A 24,736-nucleotide genomic window follows, 5' to 3' on the forward strand; every position below is an offset into this window, starting at 1 on the left:
TGTTATTTTGGTATAAAATTTAATAAGTCACAAACATCATGAACAGTTTATGCATTGTAACATAGTTAGCCACCAGTTTAAAAAGGTACACTCAAACATCCAAATGGTAGCTGTTTTTTATCAAACACGTTAAACCATCATATTACTTAAAATTCCACAAGGGAAACCCACATATGTGAGGGAAAAAAGCCATCCTATTATTAATAACAAAAACATAAACCCAAATAAACATGTTACATTAGAGGCAAACTTTACATTCTCATACAATCTTTTTGAAAAATAAACATTAAGAAACATCTTCTGCAAAACTATGTAAAACTTCTGTACAAAGTCAGTTGTTATCTATCTGGTGGATGTCCCTGCAGTGTGACGCTGGCAACCTCTGAGTTAAAAATTGGAGATGTGGTTTTAGATGTTTGACACAGTATCAAGCTGAAGTCCCACGTGCCTGCAAGAAAAGCAAACAAAAACACTCCACTTTTACATCATCTGGCATGCAAAACCCAAACCTACAGCAGTGGTTAGCTTATTTACTTATTGGATCTTTCGTTCCAGGATTGTAAACAAATTTTCAGCTCACCATGGGCTTCATCTCACGACCATCTCCATCATCAGGCTTTTTCCAACCCATTTTTTTACTGTTTTCAACAAATTCCTGAAAAGGGGAACAAAGAGTTATACAAAAATGATTTAACTCTTAGGTCAAAATAATCTTCTTGCAAGGTTAAAAAGCAAATGAGAAAACATTTGAGCAAACACTGCGACTCAAAGCCAAAAAGTTATAAATTTAAAAGAAAATGTCTAAGAAATCAATATTAGTAATTAGAAGTTTTTAATCTTATTCACATATTCAAGTAAAACAATATAGTAATTTTTACAAAACGCCATGTAGGGTTAGAGGGATTAAGTGGCAGGAGAAATGTCTTTCCATGGAGTCCAGGAGTAGAAGGCCAGTTTTGTTTGGGGGGTTGTTAAGTGTTTTGGGTAAACAGTATCTGAACTGCCAATATCAATCAAAGATACTTTTTTTCTTTTTTAGAAAAGTTATTTTGTGGATTGCATGTTCTCCCCATGCCTTGGTTCTCTCTGGACGCTCCAGCTTCCTCCCACAGTCCAAAGACAAACATGTTGGTTTAACTGGTGGGTCTAAATTGGTCGTAGGTGTGAATATAAGCATGATTGGCTACCTGTCTATTTTAGAGAGACAGAACAATTGCAAAGGTTTGCTATACACCTTAACCTCCTGCCTATTTTGACATGAGCACAGAATGTCTCTAGTCTTCTGTTACTTCATATTCTCAAATAAAATAAAAAAGGACCTCAGATAAAGGACAATCCCTCATCTCACCATTAACGCCTTGTCCATGTAGTACTCTCGCCCAGGGCTGCCATCATTATACTTTGTGTCCACAGCGAAGCACAGAAATAGGACATCGACCACATTTTCAAACACAGAAAGGAAGCAATGGGCCACCAGGAAGGCAAAGACACAGACGATGAGAAGAGGCAGCACCCACACCGTGTAGTCCCTCTGGTAGTTCAGAGCCAGAACGCCGGCAAAAGCTGTGCAGGAGACGATAAGAATCTGAGAATGAAGACACACAGCTGGTTAGAAAACACACCTCAACAAGTATTAAAGTGGACCAAAAATGTACGTCTAGGCAACGTGGGGGCAGAGCAAACAAGTTATGAAAACACAGACATGTTGACATGTGTTGATAACGTCAGCTTTCAAACTTAGTTATTTGATACATTTGGTACCTTTCCCAAGAAGAGGACAAAGTCGCCGACAGTGTTAATGGCGGCTACTCTGAGTGCGTTCTCCACCAGGATAAGGAAAGCTTCACGAGCTGAGGTGCAAAAACTTGTGCTGTTGATGGCTGTGGCTGTGTAAGCGTTCTGAAATCATTTGACATTGAAATGCAGACGGTAAATACTTGGGATAATCTACACACAACATACAGTTCATTAAAATGTGAGTTCTTACTTGATTCAAGTATGCTAAACACTTCTCAAGGCACCACAGACAGCAGACACAGGCTTTTACCATGCAACGGGCACAGGCATTTTCCTATTAAAAAACAGACAAAAACAAAATGCAATCCATGTACAAAGATGAAAAGTTTTAGAATATGTATTATAATATAATTTAAGAGCTTTAAACATGACTTTTAAAGCTCACCTTTCCTTTGAGCTGACTGTGGATGTATGTCAGGATTAGACGAGGGATCTTAACAAGTGTGATGATGAAGGAGCCTTTGGCCAAAGTACCCAGGTGGTAGCGGATAGTACGTGCCATAGAGGAAATGATAGGAGTTGCTGGCATCTGGGACTTGTTCCTTAAGTTAAACAAATACAGAAGAACCTTACAATCAGCTAATGCAGCATTAAGCATCTAGTGAGATTAAACCCAAAGTGCTGTCTGTTACTTCTTTTGTACCTTGTGAAATAGTAGGTGACCACAGCTCCAGCAATAGTCATCTGCTGGAAGGCAAGGATGAACTCACTGATCCAGATGAGACCCACGACGTGATACCACACCAGGAACTGGAGAGGCCCTTGCATTTCATACCCAACCACACCTGTAGAGTTGTTTTTTACTGGTGTTCCTATGAGGGGAAAACAAAAACAAAAACCCAGCATGACTTTCAGTTGCTTTAATATGAATGTTGCAGTTTTTTCATTCATTTTGCTGCCAGCCAATCACTGGAGTTTAATAAGATGCAGGTTTGATTCAATGATATGCATATGAAATGCTAGTAACTACAACAGAAATGAAAGCCACACAGTGATGTCATGCATGTAACAGCCTACTTTACTGTAAAAGACACAAAGCCACTGAGCAGCTGCAATTAAAACCACAGGAATTAGATTTTAGCATTAAGAATTTCATTTTGATTAAAGAGCTTGAGACTATTGGTGGATTATCCCCAACGGAAACATAGGCAATGATTTTGGTAATTGCCAAATAAAACAAATAAACAATTCAAGACTTCACCATTTTACCGCACAGCTACGTTCTTACTTGCTTGTCAAGTGTCACATCATTCTTTCCCTAAATTCCTTACTTCCAGAGATCTATTTTCTAGATTTTTTTTCTAGAAGATTTAAGAGTCCTAAATTATAAACTGTTTCCCTCTGATTTATTAAAAACACATTCCACTTAAAAGTTACAAGCAGTATTTAAAATACTTTGTAACCACTTTTAAAACATCATTCATAGAGATGTGTCTCATTTCTGCTGGACAGCTATGAACCCATGTGTACCAACTAATGCTCCTTTATTAATGTACACTTACTGAGGATCATTCACAAAACTTTTGTACTCCTAGTTTGACATTACTAGGAGTACAAAAGACTTTCAGATAAAGCCACTGGATTATTTTATTACTCCTTCACAGTATGTTATTTGTCTTGTGTGTGTACTTTTAAATTGTGCAAACTGAAATCAACTGAATTGCTGCTCTTGTGCTGACCTTTCATTTAAATACTATTTAAAATCCGCTGTGAAAAAGAGAATGAGGAGAAGGAAGAAGTGGTTCTTTCTTTGTCCGTTCTCCCACATCACGAGACTTGCACAAGACTCCGAATGTGGGAGTGCAGTCATGCCACAAAACAAAGACAAAATGTCACAATGCGACAATTAATATTCCGCTTGCTTGAACTCATCTGACGCTAAAAAAAAACAAAAACTGGTGCATTGCAATGTCAATACACAAAACTGAAGCAAACAGCAACTCAAAGAATTCTCAATAATGACAAACAGACACATAAAAAAGAAACTAAAACTGTGGTCTCCGATAGGCCTTTCTTCTAACCTGTTGTCCCGAGGAAGAGAAGCACACCAATCCAGTAGATCCAGAAGAGTATGAGGCAAAGGAAAGTCCAGAAAGGCTGCAGGACCAGCAGGGGAAGATGGATGAACACCTTACCCGCCACATGGAACAGGGAGATGGTGAGAGCCACACGCTTCCTCATGAAGAACATCACCAGCAGGAGAACAACCTGAAGCGTTTCACAAGTTCAGTGGAGGTGTTCAGTTTGATGATAATTGTGATTTTTTTCTCTCTAATACCAGCAGAAACATGTTACAATGTTACATGTACAGTGGGGCAAAAAAGTATTTAGTCAGCCACCGATTGTGCAAGTTCCCCCACCTAAAATGATGACAGAGGTCAGTAATTTGCACCAGAGGTACACTTCAACTGTGAGAGACAGAATGTGAAAAAAAATCCATGAATCCACATGGTAGGATTTGTAAAGAATTTATTCGTAAATCAGGGTGGAAAATAAGTATTTGGTCAATAACAAAAATACAACTCAATACTTTTTAACATAACCTTTGTTGGCAATAACAGAGGTCAAACGTTTACTATAGGTCTTTACCAGGTTTGCACACACAGTAGCTGGTATTTTGGCCCATTCCTCCATGCAGATCTTCTCGAGAGCAGTGATGTTTTGGGGCTGTCGCTGAGCAACACGGACTTTCAACTCCCGCCACAGATTTTCTATGGGGTTGAGGTCTGGAGACTGGCTAGGCCACTCCAGGACTTTCAAATGCTTCTTACGGAGCCACTCCTTTGTTGCCCGGGCGGTGTGTTTTGGATCATTGTCATGTTGGAAGACCCAGCTTCGTTTCATCTTCAAAGTTCTCACTGATGGAAGGAGGTTTTGGCTCAAAATCTCACGATACATGGCCCCATTCATTCTGTCCTTAACACGGATCAGTCGTCCTGTCCCCTTGGCAGAAAAACAGCCCCATAGCATGATGTTTCCACCCCCATGCTTCACAGTAGGTATGGTGTTCTTGGGATGCAACTCAGTATTCTTCTTCCTCCAAACACGACGAGTTGAGTTTATACCAAAAAGTTCTACTTTGGTTTCATCTGACCACATGACATTCTCCCAATCCTCTGCTGTATCATCCATGTGCTCTCTGGCAAACTTCAGACGGGCCTGGACATGCACTGGCTTCAGCAGCGGAACACGTCTGGCACTGCGGGATTTGATTCCCTGCCGTTGTAGTGTGTTACTGATGGTGACCTTTGTTACTTTGGTCCCAGCTCTCTGCAGGTCATTCACCAGCTCCCCCCGTGTGGTTCTGGGATCTTTGCTCACCGTTCTCATGATCATTTTGACCCCACGGGATGAGATCTTGCGTGGAGCCCCAGATCGAGGGAGATTATCAGTGGTCTTGTATGTCTTCCATTTTCTGATGATTGCTCCCACAGTTGATTTTTTTCACACCAAGCTGCTTGCCTATTGTAGATTCACTCTTCCCAGTCTGGTGCAGGTCTACAATACTTTTCCTGGTGTCCTTCGAAAGCTCTTTGGTCTTGGCTATGGCAGAGTTTGGAGTCTGACTGTTTGAGGCTGTGGACAGGTGTCTTTTATACAGATGATGAGTTCAAACAGGTGCCATTCATACAGGTAACGAGTGGGGGACAGAAACGCTTCTTACAGAAGACGTTACAGGTCTGTGAGAGCCAGAGATTTTCCTTGTTTGAGGTGACCAAATACTTATTTTCCACCCTAATTTACGAATAAATTCTTTACAAATCCTACCATGTGAATTCATGGATTTTTTTTTTCACATTTTGTCTCTCACAGTTGAAGTGTACCTCTGGTGCAAATTACTGACCTCTGTCATCATTTTAAGTGGGGAACTTGCACAATCGGTGGCTGACTAAATACTTTTTTGCCCCACTGTATATATTTCATTCTTCTGAATCACTGCATTTCTTAAACTGTAAATATATAGCAAAGCATCCACGTATGTGTACCTACCGTGAAAATAGTAGCACCAATGGCATAGAAAAGCAAAGCCTTAACATTATCCGATGCCACTTCTTTTCCAAACACTGATGTGGTGTTACTGTTGAGAGCCTTTCTGTGGTCTACGTAGAACCACCACAGAACGCCCGTCCCACCTGTAAAAGATCATACCCACGTAAATGTTGCTTCTTTTTTTTTTAAAGCAGATAAACTATAATGTTCTGTTGCTGTGACTCAGAGCGTCGGATTAAAAGATGTTACCTGTGGAGCCGATGATCACCAGAACTGTGAGAATCCACACCAGCAATTGGGAGATGTAACGAATGACGACCATCATGATCAAAGAGAGAACTGCATCAGAGAAATAACAGACGACATCACGTGAGTACAGAAAACAATGTTAACAAGAGAAATGCCTAAATATCTGCAGCCTAACTAACACGGAAATGCAGCATGTATAGTTTTATAATACAAAAAAACTTTTTTTTTAGTTGTTTGGGATATTGCTGGTCACGGTTCAGACACATGGCATATCAAAAACATTTTTCCCTCCATGTTATAAACCATAAACCAAGCATGAGAAAATTAGGTTGAACAAAAACAAACATTTTGTATTTTATCTCTTCTGAAAAAAGACACGACATAATTTTAAAAAAGCTATTTAACCTAACTAATGAAAACTTATAATTTTAAAACACAAACCAAACTGAAAGTTAAACTAAATGTAAAACAACATAAACATAGCTACTGGCTATAGAGGAATAAGGAGCACTGTGATAGACAGCAGAGGCATGGTTATCAGGAGCATCACAGGCCAAAGTGAATAGTTCTCCAGGGTTCTTAGAGGATATTCAAAGCTGTTCCTTTGAATGTTGGCTGCTTTTTGCTCCCTTTTCTTTCTATACTATTTTATATCTGTCAGACTTTGTTATATGTGGCATTTTTCTTTGATTCAACTAAAGAAACAGTGGTTTTAAAGCTACAGTTAGAAAATTGGTTTTGTATGTGTAGACACAACACTGGAAAGCCCTTGAGTTAGGTGCTGCTTTTGCACTGGAATGATTTGTAGGTCAGTTTTAAGCAGCTCACCAAAAAGAAAATATTACTGAAAATGGTCAGGTACAAGAGCTGGAGTGAAAATGTGGGAAAAAGCAGCCAATGTCCAAAGAAAAGCTTTGAAAAAAAAAAAAAAAACCCAGAAAGCCTGGAGAACCACTGCTCAAGATCACTTAAAAAAATACAAGGAGGTCTGGAAGCAAAATATAAAGAAATTAGGCTTAAGACTCAAATGTTAATCACAGCCTTAGCAATGTGGCTACATCCACTCTACATACTATTGCAAATCACTGTTTTTCCTTCTGTATCTGTTGTTTTTTTTAAATCTGTAAGTTTCAAATATTTGTCCAACTGTTACAAAACTATTTGAGGGCTATTTGTCAGGAATCATTATTATTATTATTATTATTATTATTATTATTGTAGAGAAAGTCACTCTGAATCTGAATCACATGAAAAAGTCTGTCCTGTAGCACTGAAAACCAAAACCCCAGAACGAGGCACATCAAATAACTGAGATGAAAGACGTCTGAAGCTGACATGAGATCAGCTCTGTCTCATGGGGATGAGTTAAAGCAGACCTTAAATTAAAGCTTGCGGGCAGAACTTGAGTGGATACGACGACTGTAACCGCTCAAACATTTCCTGTTTTTTCAGGACAAAAATAGCATCCCTTCCAATGGTTTCCTTCCTACTGAATCCTCGTGAGAAATTCGAGCTGTGCAAGAGGGGCAGCAGAAATCATAAAAGCAAATCTCATACTGCAAGCTGGAGTTATACCTAAAGCCAGAATGCAAAGTCCTATGATGATCTCTTTGCTGGCCATCACCCCAGAGATGACACGCTGCAACACAGTGTTGTCGCTGACAAATGTCATAAAAGCTTTGGCGAACTGAGTGTAGCAGCTGATATCCGTAGGAATACAACGCCGGAAAAGCAGGACAGATTTACTGCAAAGAGCAAAAAGACACAGAACACAGATTTTTATTCATTTCTAATGACTAGGTCTCCAAGAAATAAATGATAAATTGTGGAAAACCATTTTTCTGTTGGTCCTGGAATGTATTTAAGCTAATAAGAGTACAGGAGAATTAATGAATTAATTTAAAACTAATGAAAGAACTATATCTCTAGATAGATAGATAGATAACCTTGGTGGAACAGGCAGCTTTGGACACTTGGTTGATTTTTCTGATGAATAGCTTGTGTATCTTGTAGGAGTAAGATCATAGGAGCAGAGATTCGAGCCTAACAGAAAGAAAAAAATATATCACATGTTCAACTTGGCAAAATGCTTCAACATACAATTATAAGGATGTTGGTGAGCAATCTTTTCTGTAAAATACTTGCACTTCTGAAATTTCTCACCATTATTCAACGCAAACTGCTTTAAATCAGAGTATGTCGTCAGCTCAGTAGATGGACACTTGGAAACACACAAAGCAATGGACTTGATCTTCCTGTTTATTAAGTCAATGTTGCAAGGATCGAGAAAGAAAACAAACCTAAAAAAGGAAGAACAATTTGATTTATTGCCCATCTGATACCAAATACTTCCTGCCCTTTACTTCAAAACGACAAAAAAATATCACCCTATCTGTTAAGATGAGGACAGAAATATTAGCCCCACTATGAAATTTTCCTTTTTAAAACATTTCCCATGAGCTGTTGAACGGAGCAAGGAATTTTTAAACTACTTTTTTGAACATCCTACTTTCATTTTAGATTTTTAAATGATTTTGCTTTACACATAGGAACACAATTATTTCACAAAAATGAAACTAACTAAATAAGAAAGTAACTAACTAAGAGTCAAAATGCTAATAGATGCTAATAGTCGGTTGTGTGTCCTTTCCTGCAGATCATAGTCATAGTTTTCGACACTCTCACACGTCTCCTGAGCAATCCCAGCCCATTCTTCTTTGGCAAATCTCTCAATCCCTCCAGATTTGATGGAGGTAGGACTTCAGTTCATTCCACTGATTTGGAATGGGATTAAAGTCAGAGCTTTGTACAGCTAGTCCATAACTTTCACTTTCGTCTGGAGGTAGTTCTTCATCAGGAGCAACGTACGTTTTGGGTTGTTGTTGTGCTGAAAGCATTCCACAGCATTTGGGTTTAATGCCTCTTTCTCCTTTCTCCAAACATAAGGAGAGTTTTTATAACCAAAGAGCTCTAGTTTCATCTCATCTGACCAAAGGACCCACTTCTAGTATGCTTAATCTTTCACTGGGTTGTCTTTAATGTGCTTCAATCTGGCTTAAAGGCGTCTCTTCTGCAGACATTTTTCTTGGTCTGCAGCCTTGCAGGCCAGAGTTCTGGAGATTGTCTTCTTTGAGGCTACGATTCCCAGCTTGGCCAAGTCATTCAGTGTCTTGGCAGTTGTTCTGGGGTCTTTAGACACAGCTCTCAATGGTTTTCTTTCCAGAGTCTTTGAAAGCTTTTGTTTTCTTACCTTTGCCAGGTTTCTTCAGTACTGTGTGGCTCTCTCTCAATTTCTTGATGATCCTTTTCACTCCAGTTCTTTACACTTGGAAAAACTGTGATAACTTTGTATATCCATCTCCTGCTCCTTTAGTATCAATTCTTCTTCTACAGTCTAAATTGATTTTATTTGTTTTTAGCATATTTTCTCAAGTGCCAGCTCAAATCCTTGGTTAGGTTGTGTACTGTTCATAAATCATGATTTTCTCTTAGAACTTGATTTTACAAATTTGCGCTTTATAAAGTTAAAGCACATCATTGCACAGCAATAGTTTGTGCTATACGTCAATAAATAGATGGAGGACTAAATATTGACCGTGGTCATTTTGGTTTTTTTCCTGGCACAACACTGTTATTTTGTGCAAATACAGATCATTAATGCATTCTAAATAAAACTAGTGTGTTTAGAAACGCTATGTTGAAAATCCCTTGGTCTGTTTAAAAAACAGCGACTTGGAAAATCTTGAGGCAGGCTAGTAATTTTGTCCTCATCTGTATATCATGTTTGGTTATTATTATGCCAGTTGGGAGTTCTCTGTCTGGTGAGAAAATGAAAGATGGTGACATTTGCTACTCTGTCAGACAGATCCTTCTTTGTAGCAGAAACGCCTTTTATTCAAAGCCTCCATGGGCAATCAGCCCATCAATAAAGCATGACCCATTGTTTCAGTAAAATGTGGCCCACAGGCTGCATGCTGATGGAAAACTACACCCCAAAACGCGAAATATAATCAAAGACTTCAAAGACAAATCGTGATTTTTAAAAAATCTCATTAACTAAGACTTTCTTTGGGCAAATTATACAGAAAGAAGGTATGCTAATAAACTACACTATTCATCAAGGAATGCAAAGAGCTTAAGAATTAGACTGTTGCAACAAAGGGTCTGCATAGCTGAAAATGATGAGTACAGTGTAAAAACACTCTAAACCTATGCCGCATGCAAAGTCATATGTAACCAATCAGACTCACTTGTTTTCCGTCATGTCCCGGCCACTAAGAGGAACTCCCTCAATTTTGGTGTTATTCTTACCACAGGTATTGCCATAGCTGTCATATCCGAAAACAAGTCTGGCGGCACCTCCGGTGGCAATAGGATAGCCACAAATACATGCCTGCAGGTGACACGGATCAAAGATGATATCATCATGAGATTAGTATAGAATTTATTAATGGTACGCCCACATTAAATAAAACTAATCTAATCTGTAATAAATGCTAATGATGGCAAAACTTTATGTTTTTTTATTGAAGAATGCTGATTCAACTTTTTGAAAATGTTCTAAATTTACAACAGAGTTTTTTTTACATATTCAGATCTGACCAACATAGCCACAAAATTTATACGAGTGAGTGTTTATTAAATGTTAAAAATCCCTCTTACGGCACAGTTCAACAACACGACAAACCTCAGCCTCAAAAGCCATCATCGTATCACTGAATCTCAAGCTCGCAAAAACTGTTTTTGCCAAACTGGATATACAGCAGTGCTGTTACTGCAAAGGTTAGCAGCTATTTGATGAAAGGCAGCAACTTCACTGCTGTCTAACTCACTAACTGGCCAGCACAACAAAGAAGGGACATGAGTTAATGCAGAAGACCTGCAATGAACCCTGCACTCATTAAGTTTCTTACTGATGTTGCTTTTAGATGAGTTGCTGCTGACCTGTTAAGTATTGGAGAAGTACAATTACACAGCTACACAGCAGGCTCCGTAAAGGACCGCGAAGTGTGATCAACACCTCATAAAATAGTTTTAGATAAAAAAAAACAAGGAGATATCACAACTTTCTCAAAGGTAGCATTGGCGTGTGGCTAAAATATCAGCAGAATCACCCACACGCCTATGCTCTCATTCACCTAAAGACTTACCATGCCAATGCAAAAGAGTGTAAATATGATGAGCCATGGGATATCCGTGCAGCTGTGCTCCTCCAGCGGTTTCCATTCACGTTTACTCTGCCAAGGCATAAATAACAGTTATCCTAAAACTCCGTTTCTGTGGAGAGCGCCCAGAAGTACCTGCCTCACTGCCCTCCCAAAAATCTGCAAACTAGCGACTTCGTTGGTACCAGACGAAGTAACAAAAACAAAGAGCTGCTTCTGCTGCTCAAAGAGTGACGTTAACGCTGCGCACGAGCTTTAAACGAGCTTTGCTGTTCGGCTTTTCAAACTAAAAGCGGCCATAGCGCCCTTAGGTTTAGCTTAACTTACCTCTGTGCTCCCGCAACACCCCATCGTCGAACTACGAGTACACAACTTCAACAGAAAAAACTTTGAAGTGCCTAAACTTTATTAAATTTCTTAACTCCTTCGGCTCATGTTCAGTTCTCTTTAAACACTAATTCACTCTAACCACCTCAATGAAGCAAATTCACGAATTTGTTTGCAGGATTTTCCTTCCTTTGGCTAACACCCACTTACGCCCTTCCACTTACAGGTAAACACGGAAGAAGACAACTTTTTGTATGCGACGTTTAGGGGCTACTGTAAATACTCCAAATACTGAGCTAGCAATGCAGCAACAATGAAAGGTGTCCTTGACGCTTTTGAGCTTTTGCACGACATTTTTGTAGACGAGTCACTACACTTGAACTTGTCCAAGCCTGAATTTTCAATTTCTATTCTTTTTTTTGATCCGTTGACCAAACATTCACAGCCATGAAACATGAATCACCACCAAGCACACTCTTCTGAAAGACCACTGACTACTTATCCAGGAACACTTTAAGCTGGGGACCCCCGGACCTTATAAAATATTAGCCACAACACATTGATCTAGTAAAACTAACGAATGCTAAATAGGTATTTTATTAACAAAAAATCCTTAAAAATATCTATATTTGTCGCATTGTGCCTGAACGCAGCACATCGGCTTGCACGCCAGCGGCTTGTGTGGAATTTGGCGCCGTTTGCTGGAGTAAAGACGTAACTGCTGTTTGTGGTCGTGATTAATAGTGGATGAAAGTAGCTTAATAGCAGCAAATAACGCGTGCTTCCTAGTGGTACAAAATATATCTTTGAAATGAGTGCTGAGGCTTAATGAAGAATAAAATTAAGCTTACGCGGGTGTGTTTCCGGTCTGGTAAGTGTGCCACCTCTGTGGTTGGTATTTAGCCTCCAAAGGTAGTTAATGTTCAGGTGATAAAAATGAGTGATTTACTGATAAAGCTGTTCTTTGACTGTATAAAAATGAGTGAGCTTGTATAGCACTTGAAACGTTTACTTATCCCACTGCACGTCGTGAGCGCAGTTTCACTCTGACGGGGAAGGGAGGGAGTGTCTGTACAGCTGGCGAATGGACCTCACAATCTCGCTCGGCTCGGTAAATTCGCTCACTTTTGTGCTCTGAATCAAGTAGCATGTGTATGTAACATATTGAGGAAATGCAAAGGTCATCCCATTAAGACCATCAACTTGTATTTACCTGATTAATTACAGGCAAACACCTGCAGTCCTTCTGTTTGAGTACTCCAGCGCTTGAATTTTGGCCTCAGCTTAAATGTGAGGATAGGGTGTTTGTAGACCTTCTAGCTCATGACTACTCAGATTGAATCACTGTACACTGTACTGGGTTAGCCAAACTCTTACCCTAACCCTTGGACTAAATTAGCATCCCAGATGCACGCTAATTTAGTCCAAGTAAGGGCAAGGTGTAGTTCAGTAGAGTCTGAGGTGTTTTGTTTCACTACTTTTGTAGTCCTGAAAATCTGCCCCTTTGTGAGTCATATTTTTGTTTTCTTTGAACTTTTTTGCATATTGTAAGCTGATAACCAAACAGCTTACAATATGCCCAAGTTCACAATAACATAGTTTAATGTATTACCCAAAAGGTTTCCTGTCTTAATGTGAAGGTTTGAAGACACGACTTCCAAGTGGACTGAACGCACACAATATCATGATGAAGAAATGCTTTGCTTCTGATTTTGCAATAAACACACTAGGTGGGAGACTGTAAGGAAAAGTAACTGTGAGTAGGAGTAGTCTTTCTTAAATGACAAATTCAACATTCCTGCAAAGTAAAATTTCACACATAAAGATATTTTAGTAACTCTGAAGTCCATATGAACACAGGGGCAAATCTTCATTCTCAGTAAAAATCAGCATATAATAAAAGCAAGCTAATTCAGATCCTGCAGAACACCCGAATAGCAGTTTCAAGTGTATGTAAGAGCACCGGTGCAGATGCAGGGAGGTTTCGCTTGGAACTGAAACACAAATGAACACGGAGCGGAAACATAGCTGCTCAGAGGTCTCGCTCATCATATGATGAAACGACTCCTGGCCCCTCATTTTCTGACTCTTGGTCTGAAGTATTTCCTGCTGATGCTGCTGTGGCAACAGTGTCCAAGGACAACACGTTTTTTCTGGTTCTCAGCTGGATGAATTAATGCCAGTGCTGCATATGTTCAGCAGAATTCTGGGTGGGAGGGTGTAGTACCTCACTAACTTGGACTGCACGGGGTCTGGTCCAGCATGCAGAGTAATTCCTCATGAACAACAAGACTTCAGGATAAATATTCAGTTTCTCACTTCGCAGACACTGTCCAGTTTGGGATTGTGTAAGGAATCCTGCAAGGTTGGTACATTTTACTAAGCGTTGATAAATTGCTTACATTTCAAAATGTCTTCAAGACGAGTAAAGTAATTCTATCACTTGTCTGTATCTTGTTTAAATAAATATGATTCAAGAACAGACAGATTTACTTTTATTTTATAAATCTGGTAAACTTTAGCAAGTCCTCATGACCGTGTGTTTGCAGAACCGTATAAGCTTGTGTATATGTAAGAATTCATCTTTCTTTGTGCTACTTTAAGGCTACAGAGGTGTTACAATATGCTGAGGTGCAGACGCTTATACGCTTCTGAGGCATGTGTTTGAGCCAGAGTGTACCGATCAAATCCAGCTGTCATCACCACCTTACCAGGCTTTGATCTATAAAGTTGAGATCCAAAATTTTGGGGGCCAGTGACTTTTTTAAGGGGAGAGAAATTTACAAGACCTCTCTGCTGCCTCATAATACTAACACCAATTTGACAGGTAATCTGGCTGAAAGTTCCGACTTCAAAACAGAGCTGTGCAGCGCGGGGCCTGATCCATTCCTCTCTGACAGGGGGGAACCTAACTGTATTGCCTCACTGAAAGAACGTCTTGGGTTTGGATTCACTACCTGGCTGAAACCTTTCTGTGGGGATTTTGCATGTTTACCCCATGCTTGTATGGCTTCTCTCGTTAGTTGTTTTGGGATCCTTTTACAGTATTAATTGTCAATTCTAAATTGTACTTAGGTATGATTGTGAGCATGAACGGTTGTCGACCTGTCCAGGGTATACCCTGCTTTATGCCTTGTGTTAGGTGGAATGAATGGCGCCCTAGTGATGGACAAGTGCAAGAAAACCGATGAATAGATGCTATGCAGACCCACTAGCTGTGGTTCAGGAACCTCTGGGTAATTTTAGAACCACTGGAATAGTCTGCCTTTACTTAAAAAGTTGTATCCCAGAAAGTTGGTTCTTTTCATCTGGACATTGTTTTTTCAGTGGGAGAAACATTTTGTCAGTCATTCACTTCTACAGCCTCTTCTTCAGTCTTCTTTAGTGACTGAAGAGCTCACTTGGATGAGTGATGAAACGTTTCTCCCACTCAAAACGCAGAGCACAAGTGAACAGAATCAACTTTCTGTGATTTCTTTACCTGGGCCATCAAGCATCAAGATAAAAAGTTGTATCTTATTTTTTGTCCTTCCTTAGATGAAAAAGTTACTGCCTAAACAGGATGTTTGAAATTCACATTCCTAACTGTAAACAACATCAGCTTTAGTAGAGAAAGGCTGTTTTTTAGAAGGAGTGTCAAGTAACTCTCATACGGTCACAATCAGAAGTAACAGTTTCATAAAGGTCTCTGTGGAGATTACAATTCCTTCTTTAAGTCCTTTATTTGGATAGTTTAGGACTTCCCCTCATAAAATAAAAAAAACTGAAATGGCTTTCTTGGCTGCTGTTTTTGTTTACAGTATGCCTGCTTCTCCAGAATGAGGTCACCAATAAAAGTTTGCTGTTTTTTTAGGAGGGGACTTTCTGGGAAATGGAAGATGCCAGTTTGTGATGCTGTCACTATCTTGTTTTGAATAAGTTGTTTGCATTTGTAGTCATTTGTAGTCAGGGAGCAGCTGAAAGTGGCTTTATATAAAGACTGCGAGTTGTGAAAGTAAAGAAAAAAAGAAATTCAGCATTCGCTGTGGTTACATATACTCTGAAGCTAGATAGAGCATTTATTGTTTCTGCCAATGTAAGGTTTATAGAATAATTGTAAACAATTATAATTAGGAACTTAAATATAACTGTAGCTTTTTAAGAATACAATCACCCATAGCAAACATAGCAATACATGCAAGACTCAAATCCCCCTTCCAGGTAGTCCTATTTGGCCAGATGTGCCATAACTCCAGCATTTATATATTATTATATATTTAATATTTTGAAAATATGTGTTGTTTAAAAGAATTGGGGCTAAATAAATATTCCACTATGGTACGGTAGCACACATTGCAGGTTCCTGCTTTTGAATGATGCAGTGAATGACAGTCAGAGTCAAATTTATTTATTTATGTATTTACACAGGAGTGTGTGTCTGCTCTCCATCAGCCTGGTTTTGCACAGTGAGACAAAGCCAACACACCATAACCAGCATGACTGAATGAGTGACTGAATGAGTGACTGAGTGAGTGACTGAGTGAGTGACTGAGTGAGTTACTGTGCAATTCACTTCAATTCAGCTCAGAAAAATTCTGATAAATTCAATTGAATTTTATTCATATAGCAGCAAATCACAACAACAGTCATCAAGATGCTTTATATCATAAGGTAAAGGTCCTACAATACCATCCATCCATCCATTTTCTTCTGGTTATCCAGTGCCAGGTTTGGGGCAGCAGCCTAAGCAGAGAAGCGCAGACCTCCCTTTCCCAAGCCACCTCCTTCAGACTTTCCGGGGAACACCAAGGTGTTCCCAGGCCAGCTGAGAGATATAATCTCTCCAGAGTGTCTTGGGCCTGCCCCGGGGCCTCCTCCCAGCGGGACATACCCTCACACACCTCACCCAGGAGACGCCCAGGAGGCATCCTGGTAAGATGACTGAACCATCTCAACTGGTTCCTTTCTATGTGGAGGAGCAGCGGCTCTTCTCCGAGCCCCTCCTAGATGGCTGAACTCTTCACCCTGTCTCTAAGGGAGAGGCTAGCCACCCTTCGGCGAAAGCTCATTTCCACTGCTTGTATCCGTGATCTCGTTCTTTTGGTCACTAACCAAAGATCGTGACCATAGGTGAGGGTAGGAAAGTAGACTAAACAGTAAATTGAGAGCTACGCTTTTACGCTCAGCTTTCTCTTCACCACCCCTACAACAATACAGAGAACACTTCAATAATCAGACCTCCTATGAGCAAGCACTTGGTGACAGTGGGAAGGGAAAAACTCCCTTTTAACAGGAAGAAACATCCAGGAAGACCAGATTCAGGAAGGGGCAGCCATCTGCTGGGACCTCTTTAAGGTGGGGGGGTGCCTTCTTAATGAGACTTCTGAAATGGCAATACAATGCTGGCTGTCCAAGCTCTTTAACCATGCAAGAGACCAAAAAAAGAAAGGCCGGATGGTCCACTGTGAACACTGGTGGGACTTTTATGAGTGTGTGAGGATTTTGTTTCCACTGTTGTCATACAAATGTAAAGCCCATCATTTGATTTGAAAAACAAATGTAGTCTATTACAGTTGCATACATCCACACCGTATATAACTGCCATCATGCACAGTTATAATGTCCTTCAGTTGCATCATTTACACACACAGACACAGAGCCCCTTCCCTAGGAAGATTAGATTATTTTAGCCTATTATGGTCTGTATTCTTAATAACTTGTACTTCCTGTTCCCACGGTTGGAGTCACACTATGACCTGTGATCAGTGGGCCTCTGGGTTTCTCCCACAACATTGTCTTTGAGGTTAGACCCACATAAACAAAGCAAGTCAAAATCAACAAATGAACAAAAGCAGTTTTTAAAATCAAAACATCAAGGCAAACCTCTTAAGTTGCATCATATTCATTGAGATATTTCATTCAAGAATACTGTGACTGCTCAAGTTCCCACCCAGCCCTCAAACACGGTTATTTAGACTAGCATGACTGTAGACAAAAAGAGTTGTTAACCACAGGGCATAGCAAGTGACAGGAAAGATTTGCAAAGAGCTCGGTGTGGTTTGCAGATGTTATATTTAGATCATCTGATGAGAAACTTTGTTTTGTTGTATTTTTAGTGTTAATAAACCTAAGATCAATTTTCACAACTTCTCATAACTACCAGGCAAGTACAGTGTTTTTTTTTTTTTAAAGTTATTTAAAGAAACCCTAAAAAAGAGCAACAAGATCTACTCAAAGCCGTCTTTGTATATGAAAGCACTGAAAATGACTCAGTTATGGGCGGGACAGTATTTTTCTTCTCTGCAAACGTCACCTAGATTTTCCTACATGGGCAAACACTGTTCTTCAATGCACATGATTTAGACTGACTTATTTTTCCAATAATAAACTATATCAGTGAGGAATGTGGGGTTGTTTCCTCTGGGCCCTCGTTGCTCCACTTAAGAATCTGACGGGTTGAACAGTGGGGGATTATAGGGTGAATCATGAATGGTCCTTTCTTATCCATGTATGTGACTGATCCAGACTTGTGACCCGCACTATTGCATGCCTATAAAAATGGTCATGCTCATCCTTTCTTGTGTGGGACTTTGAGTTTGACTTGCAACAGTGACTCCTAAGGCAAATACATGTTCCCATAAAAAACACGACTTATGGCATGACTTAATGGATGGCAGATCTGTTGGTAAAGCCAGACTGAAATATTGCAGAATCCTTTGGATAAATCCGCTGTGCCCATATAAATGAAGAAAGTCCAATTAAAAAACCCTGAAATATCTCATATCCTTTTTGTGCTTCCTGCTAAAGATCAGTTAAAAACAAATGATCTGTCCTGGTATTGTCATAGATTTGTGTCATAATATTGTCTCTATTTATGTAGTTGAATGCTAAACTGGCTTTGTGATTTATGACCAAATATCTACACAATGATACAAAAAAGAATCATCCAATTTCAGAGTGCTTGGAGGGAGAGGGAGACCTAAAAAGAAACAAAAATGTCTGCAGCAGATGAACAGCATCTAAAAGTCACTGGAAAAACTCCAGCAAAGACCAGACATGGGACATGAGAGATACATCTGGCCCTTCAGCTGATTCATCTACTGTTTGCCAAAACTTCATCAGAAATGGTCTCAGTGGAAGGTTGGATGTCAGGAAGCCATTCTTAAGGAAGACAAACAGGGAGAAAAGACTGGGGTATTCTAAATCACATAAGAACTGGATTGAAAATCAGTGGGTCTTATCGAGTGATTAATCAATTTTTGTTTTTTCAAATTCTCGTCAATATATATGTAGCTGGTCAGGGGAGACTGTCAGGAGAGACTGTCAGCTGTGGGTGCCTGGGTGTAAAACAGTGGAGGCTCTGTCATGTACTGGGGCTGTATTTCAGCAAATGAAGCTACAGTTCTTGATGGAATTGTGAATACAGTAAAGCATTGTCAGATTTTGATCCACCTGCAATATTATCTAGAAAGCTTCTGATTGGCAATGGCTTCATTTGTTCAGCACAATAATGATCCCAAACACACTGCCAATGCAGTAAAAGCATATCTGGATAGAAGGACATTATCAGGCCTGACTAGAGCCCAGAATTTATTGAAGAAGTACGGGATCATCTTGATAGGGAAGAGAACAAACAGCAGCCAAAAGCCAAAGAAGAGCTTTGAAGGTCTTTCACAGAAGCCTGTAGAATTACTCCTGAAGACTTCTCAAAGAAATTAGAAGAAAGCCTGCCTAAAACAACTGTGTTGAAGAATAAAGGTCGTCATACCAAATATTGGCTTTCAAGCGTGTTAGAAATGTAGAAATGTTTTTATATACTGTATTTTCATGTATGTTTTGCAAAGTACATCATTTAAATCTGCCTACTTGTATTTTGTGTTCAGTGTTAAATATTAATTGGTGGCATGCTGGCAAGCTTTGTCTTCATGAATGGAGAACATTCCTAACAGTTTCCTAGCTGAAGGTCAGCATACATATTGTTACGTCATGGTTGGTATGTTCACATTCTTGTATTTAGTCCCTCCCTGAACTTCCACAGTAGTTGTAGATCTGTACTCACATCAAAGCTACATTTTGCTTTAACCTCCCACATTTAGTGCTTCGCTGCTCTTCCAGTTCACACACAACTGCACACACAGAAACATTGCTGATGGGCATCTTCTCTTGCACATGTTGTTGCCTAAATATGTGTTTTCACAGTATCACTGGTGTATCAGATTGTGACGTACACCAGTTGCCCTGAGGACAAGCAAGATGGTGTGATTGGCAGGGGAAGGCATAGCCTTTTAAATTATAGAGCAGCATTGGACGTCCGCAGGAGATAATGAGTGGATAGCCTGAGTCATGCTCTGTGTCGGGCTCCGCACTTCAAACACCAACTGTATCCACATGGAAGCTTCTGTAACCGAAAAAAAATCTGCATTTCATTACATGGCACTTGGTGTAAGAGTGCAGAGTGCATCATGTGACATGCAACAGCAGAGTCTTGTTGTACTTGGATGGCTTGCCCTTGAGTTCGACCATCTGTGTCCCCGGAGAGGCAACATTTATGGTAGTGCACAGTTTCCCAGTGCAGCCCCTAAGAAAAGACTCATCCAAAGCTTCAACTCACATCTGGATGACCCAGAGGTTAGAGGCTGGGGTTAGAGAGATAGTTGGAGGGGGCTTCATTCCAGTTTTCTCTTGTGCTTGGACTGTCCCTGTTGGTATGCAGCTGATCCAACTGAAACAAAAAAAAAAAAACCCAACACAAAAAACACTCATTATAAATCTGATCATAGCTGAACTTTTAGTGAAATTAGGAGATTACTTACGTTTTGAGGTTTTCAACTGGTCCGGGCTTTCCAAATGAAATATTCAGCTTGTGCTATGATCCTAATTTCACTATGGGTTTAAAAACAAATTATGTCAGTTGGTCTTTGTGATATGAAGAGCAGTCATTGCCAGCTTTGCCCTTTCTTTCTGCAAAGTGCTTCACAGAGAAATTACTATATTAGGAAATGAATTGCTGGTATTTTGGTCCTAAATATTTTTTTTTCTTCCCACTTAATCTCCTTGAAAAGAAAATTGTCAGGTTCGTAGCACTTTTAAAGCCGTCTCCATTATTATAAAGTATGTTTTAATGCTGAAATATGATTTACCATTTTAGTGTATTTTTAAATACCTCTCCCCAACCAGATTAACTATAAAGATATCTTGCCTTGTATTTTTTTCACGAGTGCCAGTATTTTTATCTAAGAATACTTGTAGTTACAAGATGACAAATTTGCTGCAGATATGACTGCCAAAACATTAGAGCAATCTCAGTTGGCTCGCAGCCCGAAGTCTTACGAAGCAGCCTGTCTGTTACTAATCAAAGCCAACTCCTCCTTCCCAGCTCGGTGAAATAGGGAGCTAAAGAAGAATGAAGAAAATGTCTCCTGAAAAGAGAAGCAATATTTCTGAAATAGCGAGTAGTGAGTGTACAGTAGAGGAGGGTGGAGTGTATGGTGTGCTTCGAGAGCTGTGAGACGGGGGATGGGGCTCCTGAGATGTGACTCAGACTCACTGTCAAAACCAGCGGGGAGGGGACCTGATGAGAAAAAAGGATAGAGCGGAGGAGAGAAGGGAGGGCCGGGAGAAAAGAAAACCCAGCCCCTCTTACACCACCCCGACTCTTGAGCGTTCAGCGTCAGCAAAAACCATAATGTGATCAAGATGGAAGTTGTCCATGGACTTTTCACTGCTTCCCGGCTTTCTGCCTTCCTCTGGGGGCTTCAGTGCCTGTCCAACAGTTTTACTGCGAAGATACTGACTCGAGTCTAGAAAAAGGCTCGTATAGCTTAAAGTAAGGACTTCTTGCTTGGAAAGAGTGAAGTAAAATTTCCCAAACGTGGACAGATTTCTTTTGATGGATGAATGAAAAGTCAGCTTGAGTAACATCTCTTGGCAAACTGCATTTCAGGAACTAATTGATCTGCAATCTTTGGTTTGGATTATATATTCCACTTCTGGATTTCCACAAAAGCTTTCAGATTATGTTGCTAAACAATGTGTCATCACTGGAGTATTTATGAGAAGTAAACATCAGTGTTCCTCCACTGTAGAATGTGGAGTTCGGCTGTCAGCTGTTCGTTGGAGTGCAAGTAAGAGGAGCGACTGCTTTTTGGATCTTTCCCTTATTTTACATATAACCAAATCTGGTACATGTTTGTGCCAAAGGGTGCAAATGGCAGTTAGAACCACCATCCTTATGACTTAAAATGAATATTTGGGAAAAGAAACTCTTCAAGCAGGTCTTCCATTTTTAAAATACTTTCAATACACTTAAAAAAAATCAGATTCTTTGTCACAGACTACTTAAGGTGGCTATGCTATGTTGTTTTGAATTGTGTTATTTACATAGTACAGAATGGTTCTCTTTAATCAAAATATTTTATTTGTCTGTCTCGACACATAGCAGATTTACGGAGTAGTGTAAATCTTCCATGATTTACACTATGTTTCTTCACATCTATAAATTGAAATCAACCACAAAAGGAAGAAAAAACACAGAGCAGTGTAATGCAGTATATCTTACTTTGAATTCTGTGATAAGACTTGCATTTGGTTCTGTGATAGTGTTGGATTCTGTTCCAGTTTTACTTCAATCTACTTCAGTCTCTTATTTTTGTAGGTGAATGGGTGCAGAAAGACTGTTAACTAACACCCAGCACTTTTTCAGACTCTTTTTTTTTTTCACTGTTAAAATGGTGCAAATCTGACAAACTGCTTTGTTTACAGTTTCCTGTTTGTGATAAGATAAACAATCGGAGGGATGTCTACATTAATCTCAACGATTTAAACTTTCTCCGTCTTAAAAAATTAAACAATTGTTAGAGATCAGAGTAGTTTACTTGTAGTTGCCAAGCTGAAATATGGAAAAACTTCAAAAGAAATCGGTTTCCTGGGTTAAATTAATACACTTGGATTGCTTACTTGAAAGTTGAAGCATTATTTGTACGTTCAGCTCCTGCAAAGTGAAAACTTTGCAACACTGGCTATTTCTTATCTCCTTTTCTCCTCTTGTTGCACCAGATCTGGCCCTTCTATTTAACCTGGCATCAAAAGCAGCTTTATGGGATAGCATTGGCTGCCCATCATGCCAGTTGCCATACGTAAAAGAAGCTGGGAGGAGCATGTGACTCACCCGTCAGGATTACAGTACAGCTATGATGATCTGGATCTCGTCTGCTGTCATGGGGTCGAAGGCGATGGGCTATGGATGGCTTCTGCGGGTTCGAAACAAGGTAGACGGGCAAGGTGTTCCTCTATGCCAGAGGGATGCCACCAGCTGCCTATAGATGACCCTGCTCAGACTTGTGAAGGGGGAGCTTCTGTGATGAATGATGATACTGAACCGGAACACTTAAAACTAATGGAAAACAATGGAAAGGATTTACAGGAGTCAGTGGATCGGTCTTATGAGTTGGTGGGTGCTGGCATACTCCCAAAGACTGACTCTGACTCAGAGGATCTCCAAACCGCAAGCCCTGGGAATTTTGGAGAGTTTTGTAATTCAAACAGTGGTATGTCTAGTGCAAATATTTCTTGTGCAACTGATAGCAGTGATAAAACTATCGATAATAAAAGTGATTTGGGCACAGAAAGTTGCCAGAATCACAGCATGTGCGATGACAGGGTCTTTAAAAGTACACATATCTCTCACCAACAATACGTCTCTATCTCTTCCAACAATGTGCCTCCATTGTCTGAATGTGCTGGTGAGCAACCTGGCAAAGTTCCAAACCATCAGGATACAAAGGGGAGCCATAGAGAGGGTTACAGCAGACCTCCTGAAATCACTGGGGCCACAGTAAACTGTTGCTCTGCTGGCGAACAGGAACCTCAAACCGATCTCCCAGATGTTGAGGAAAGCAAGACTGTCATCTCTGACCAGCCTGGTAGGAATGCTCTGCTAAGCTCAGCAAATATGGAGGGTGGTGAAGCACTGGCGCTAATCAACAAAACTGTGGAATCATTAGTAGCAGATGGAGAATGTGACAAAGGAATATCTGAGAGCCGGAGTGCATGTTCTGCTGACAAGCAAGATGGATTGAGTGACCTAGGAACTCTAAATGAAAATACAGGACTGAGCTGTCTCTCAAGAGTCACTATAGGAGAAGAGCGGGACCATGAAGACTGTGCTGGACCGTTGGATAAGGATCATGGTTGGGAAATATCCAACCAGACATTGTTGGAGCAGCACAATGTTGAAATGTTAGCGGAGAGCAGGCCCCAGAGAGTGAAAAGTGCACAAGCAGAAAGCAGCGAGAAAAAAGGACACGTCAGACCTATTGAATCATCTGATGTTAGTGTCATAAATCAGTGCTGCTCTTTAATGGCAGACAGCAACGTGTCATCTAAACAAATGAATTCTGGACATGCAGGAGATGCCATTGGGACAAACACGACACAGTGTGCAGATAAGGATGTGAAAGGTTCTGTAAGTCAGTCACTGGGAAATACTGACCAAAGTTTAGTGCCTGTTAGTGAGGATCTCGCCATTCCTCATCAGACAGAATATAGTTGTTCAAAACTGGACACTATACCAGAGATCAGCCCTGTGGAGGCAAAAGACAGCTCTCTACTTCATGCTCAAAAGAATAATGATGTTAACAGTACCCCAAATCCAGCTGCTGAGCGCTGCTGTTTGGATGATAAACACGAGGTTGTTGAACAACACACGCAAAACCTGCCACCATGCTCTACAGAGGTCAACGAGGGACTCCATGGTAACCGAGCCTCAGGTCCTCACTTCAGTGAGTCACCTGCCTCTGAGGTGGCAGATGGTCACAGAGAACACCACCAGCCAGGAGCCACAATGGAGGCGTCAAGGGAAGACATACGTTCAGTTATATACAACGATACACAAGACGGCAGTTCGGCTTTAGATGGAACATATGAGCATGCAGATCAGAAGGAAGACAACGTGTTCAAAGTGCGGCTGAGAAAGGTAAGAATAAATATGATACAGAAGTGTAATGGATGTACAATTACTACATGTACTACATGTATACTAGTTTAGATCAGTTTTGCAAGTTCTGTCTTTGTAATTCTGCGACCTGAATGCTTCTAATGAACAGACACTTACTGGGCACACATAATTTTGGTCCCACACTCTGGCAAGTGTCTCGGAAAACACTGACTTCACTCTCACATGCTTACAGATCTGTGAGGGGGCTGTGTGGAGGGGGGGGGGGGGGGGGTCT

General features: G+C 40.2%; 2 protein-coding genes across 4 annotated transcripts in view; one reads left to right on the forward strand and one right to left on the reverse strand.

Annotated features, from left to right (window-relative positions):
- Positions 1-11,769, reverse strand: slc44a1a (solute carrier family 44 member 1a). The gene is made up of 16 exons (XM_086295715.1): positions 11,529-11,769; positions 11,187-11,273; positions 10,287-10,429; positions 8,200-8,336; positions 7,983-8,079; positions 7,612-7,781; positions 6,037-6,126; positions 5,788-5,930; positions 3,819-4,005; positions 2,441-2,609; positions 2,183-2,339; positions 1,988-2,071; positions 1,762-1,899; positions 1,349-1,585; positions 581-655; positions 1-448 (listed from the first exon to the last, which is right to left on the reverse strand). Exons 1-16 carry the CDS (start codon positions 11,550-11,552, stop codon positions 428-430), a joined length of 1,959 nt encoding a protein of 652 aa, XP_086151841.1. The 5' UTR covers positions 11,553-11,769; the 3' UTR covers positions 1-427.
- Positions 11,770-12,271: 502 nt separating this feature from the next.
- The window catches only part of dlc1 (DLC1 Rho GTPase activating protein), a 93,899-nt gene continuing 81,434 nt past the window's right edge, over positions 12,272-24,736 (forward strand). Inside the window, exons 1-2 of one of the 3 annotated variants that reach the window (XM_086295718.1) lie at positions 12,272-12,399; positions 22,563-24,480. In XM_086295718.1, coding sequence (XP_086151844.1) covers positions 22,627-24,480 — 1,854 coding nt within the window. In that variant the 5' untranslated portion in view covers positions 12,272-12,399; positions 22,563-22,626. Of the gene's footprint in view, positions 12,400-21,187; positions 21,632-22,562; positions 24,481-24,736 lie in introns of those variants that run through there. The other 2 variants (XM_086295717.1, XM_086295716.1) reach the window with 2 other exon arrangements.

Source organism: Aulonocara sp. 'chitande type north' Nkhata Bay, linkage group LG6 (genome assembly GCF_057382095.1).
Source record: "Aulonocara sp. 'chitande type north' Nkhata Bay isolate Kocher_YH1m ecotype deep benthic linkage group LG6, A_spYH_male_GT1.1, whole genome shotgun sequence".
Classification (NCBI taxonomy): domain Eukaryota; kingdom Metazoa; phylum Chordata; class Actinopteri; order Cichliformes; family Cichlidae; genus Aulonocara; species Aulonocara sp. 'chitande type north' Nkhata Bay.

Coding starts and splice junctions, on each gene's coding strand:
- slc44a1a (XM_086295715.1), bottom strand. CDS start 11,552: ATGGGGTGTTGCGGGAGCACAGAG. Junction 8,080..8,199: donor GCAGTTTGCGTTGAATAATG/GTGAGAAATTTC, acceptor TCTTTCTGTTAG/GCTCGAATCTCTGCTCCTAT. Junction 2,340..2,440: donor GTCACCTACTATTTCACAAG/GTACAAAAGAAG, acceptor GTTTAACTTAAG/GAACAAGTCCCAGATGCCAG.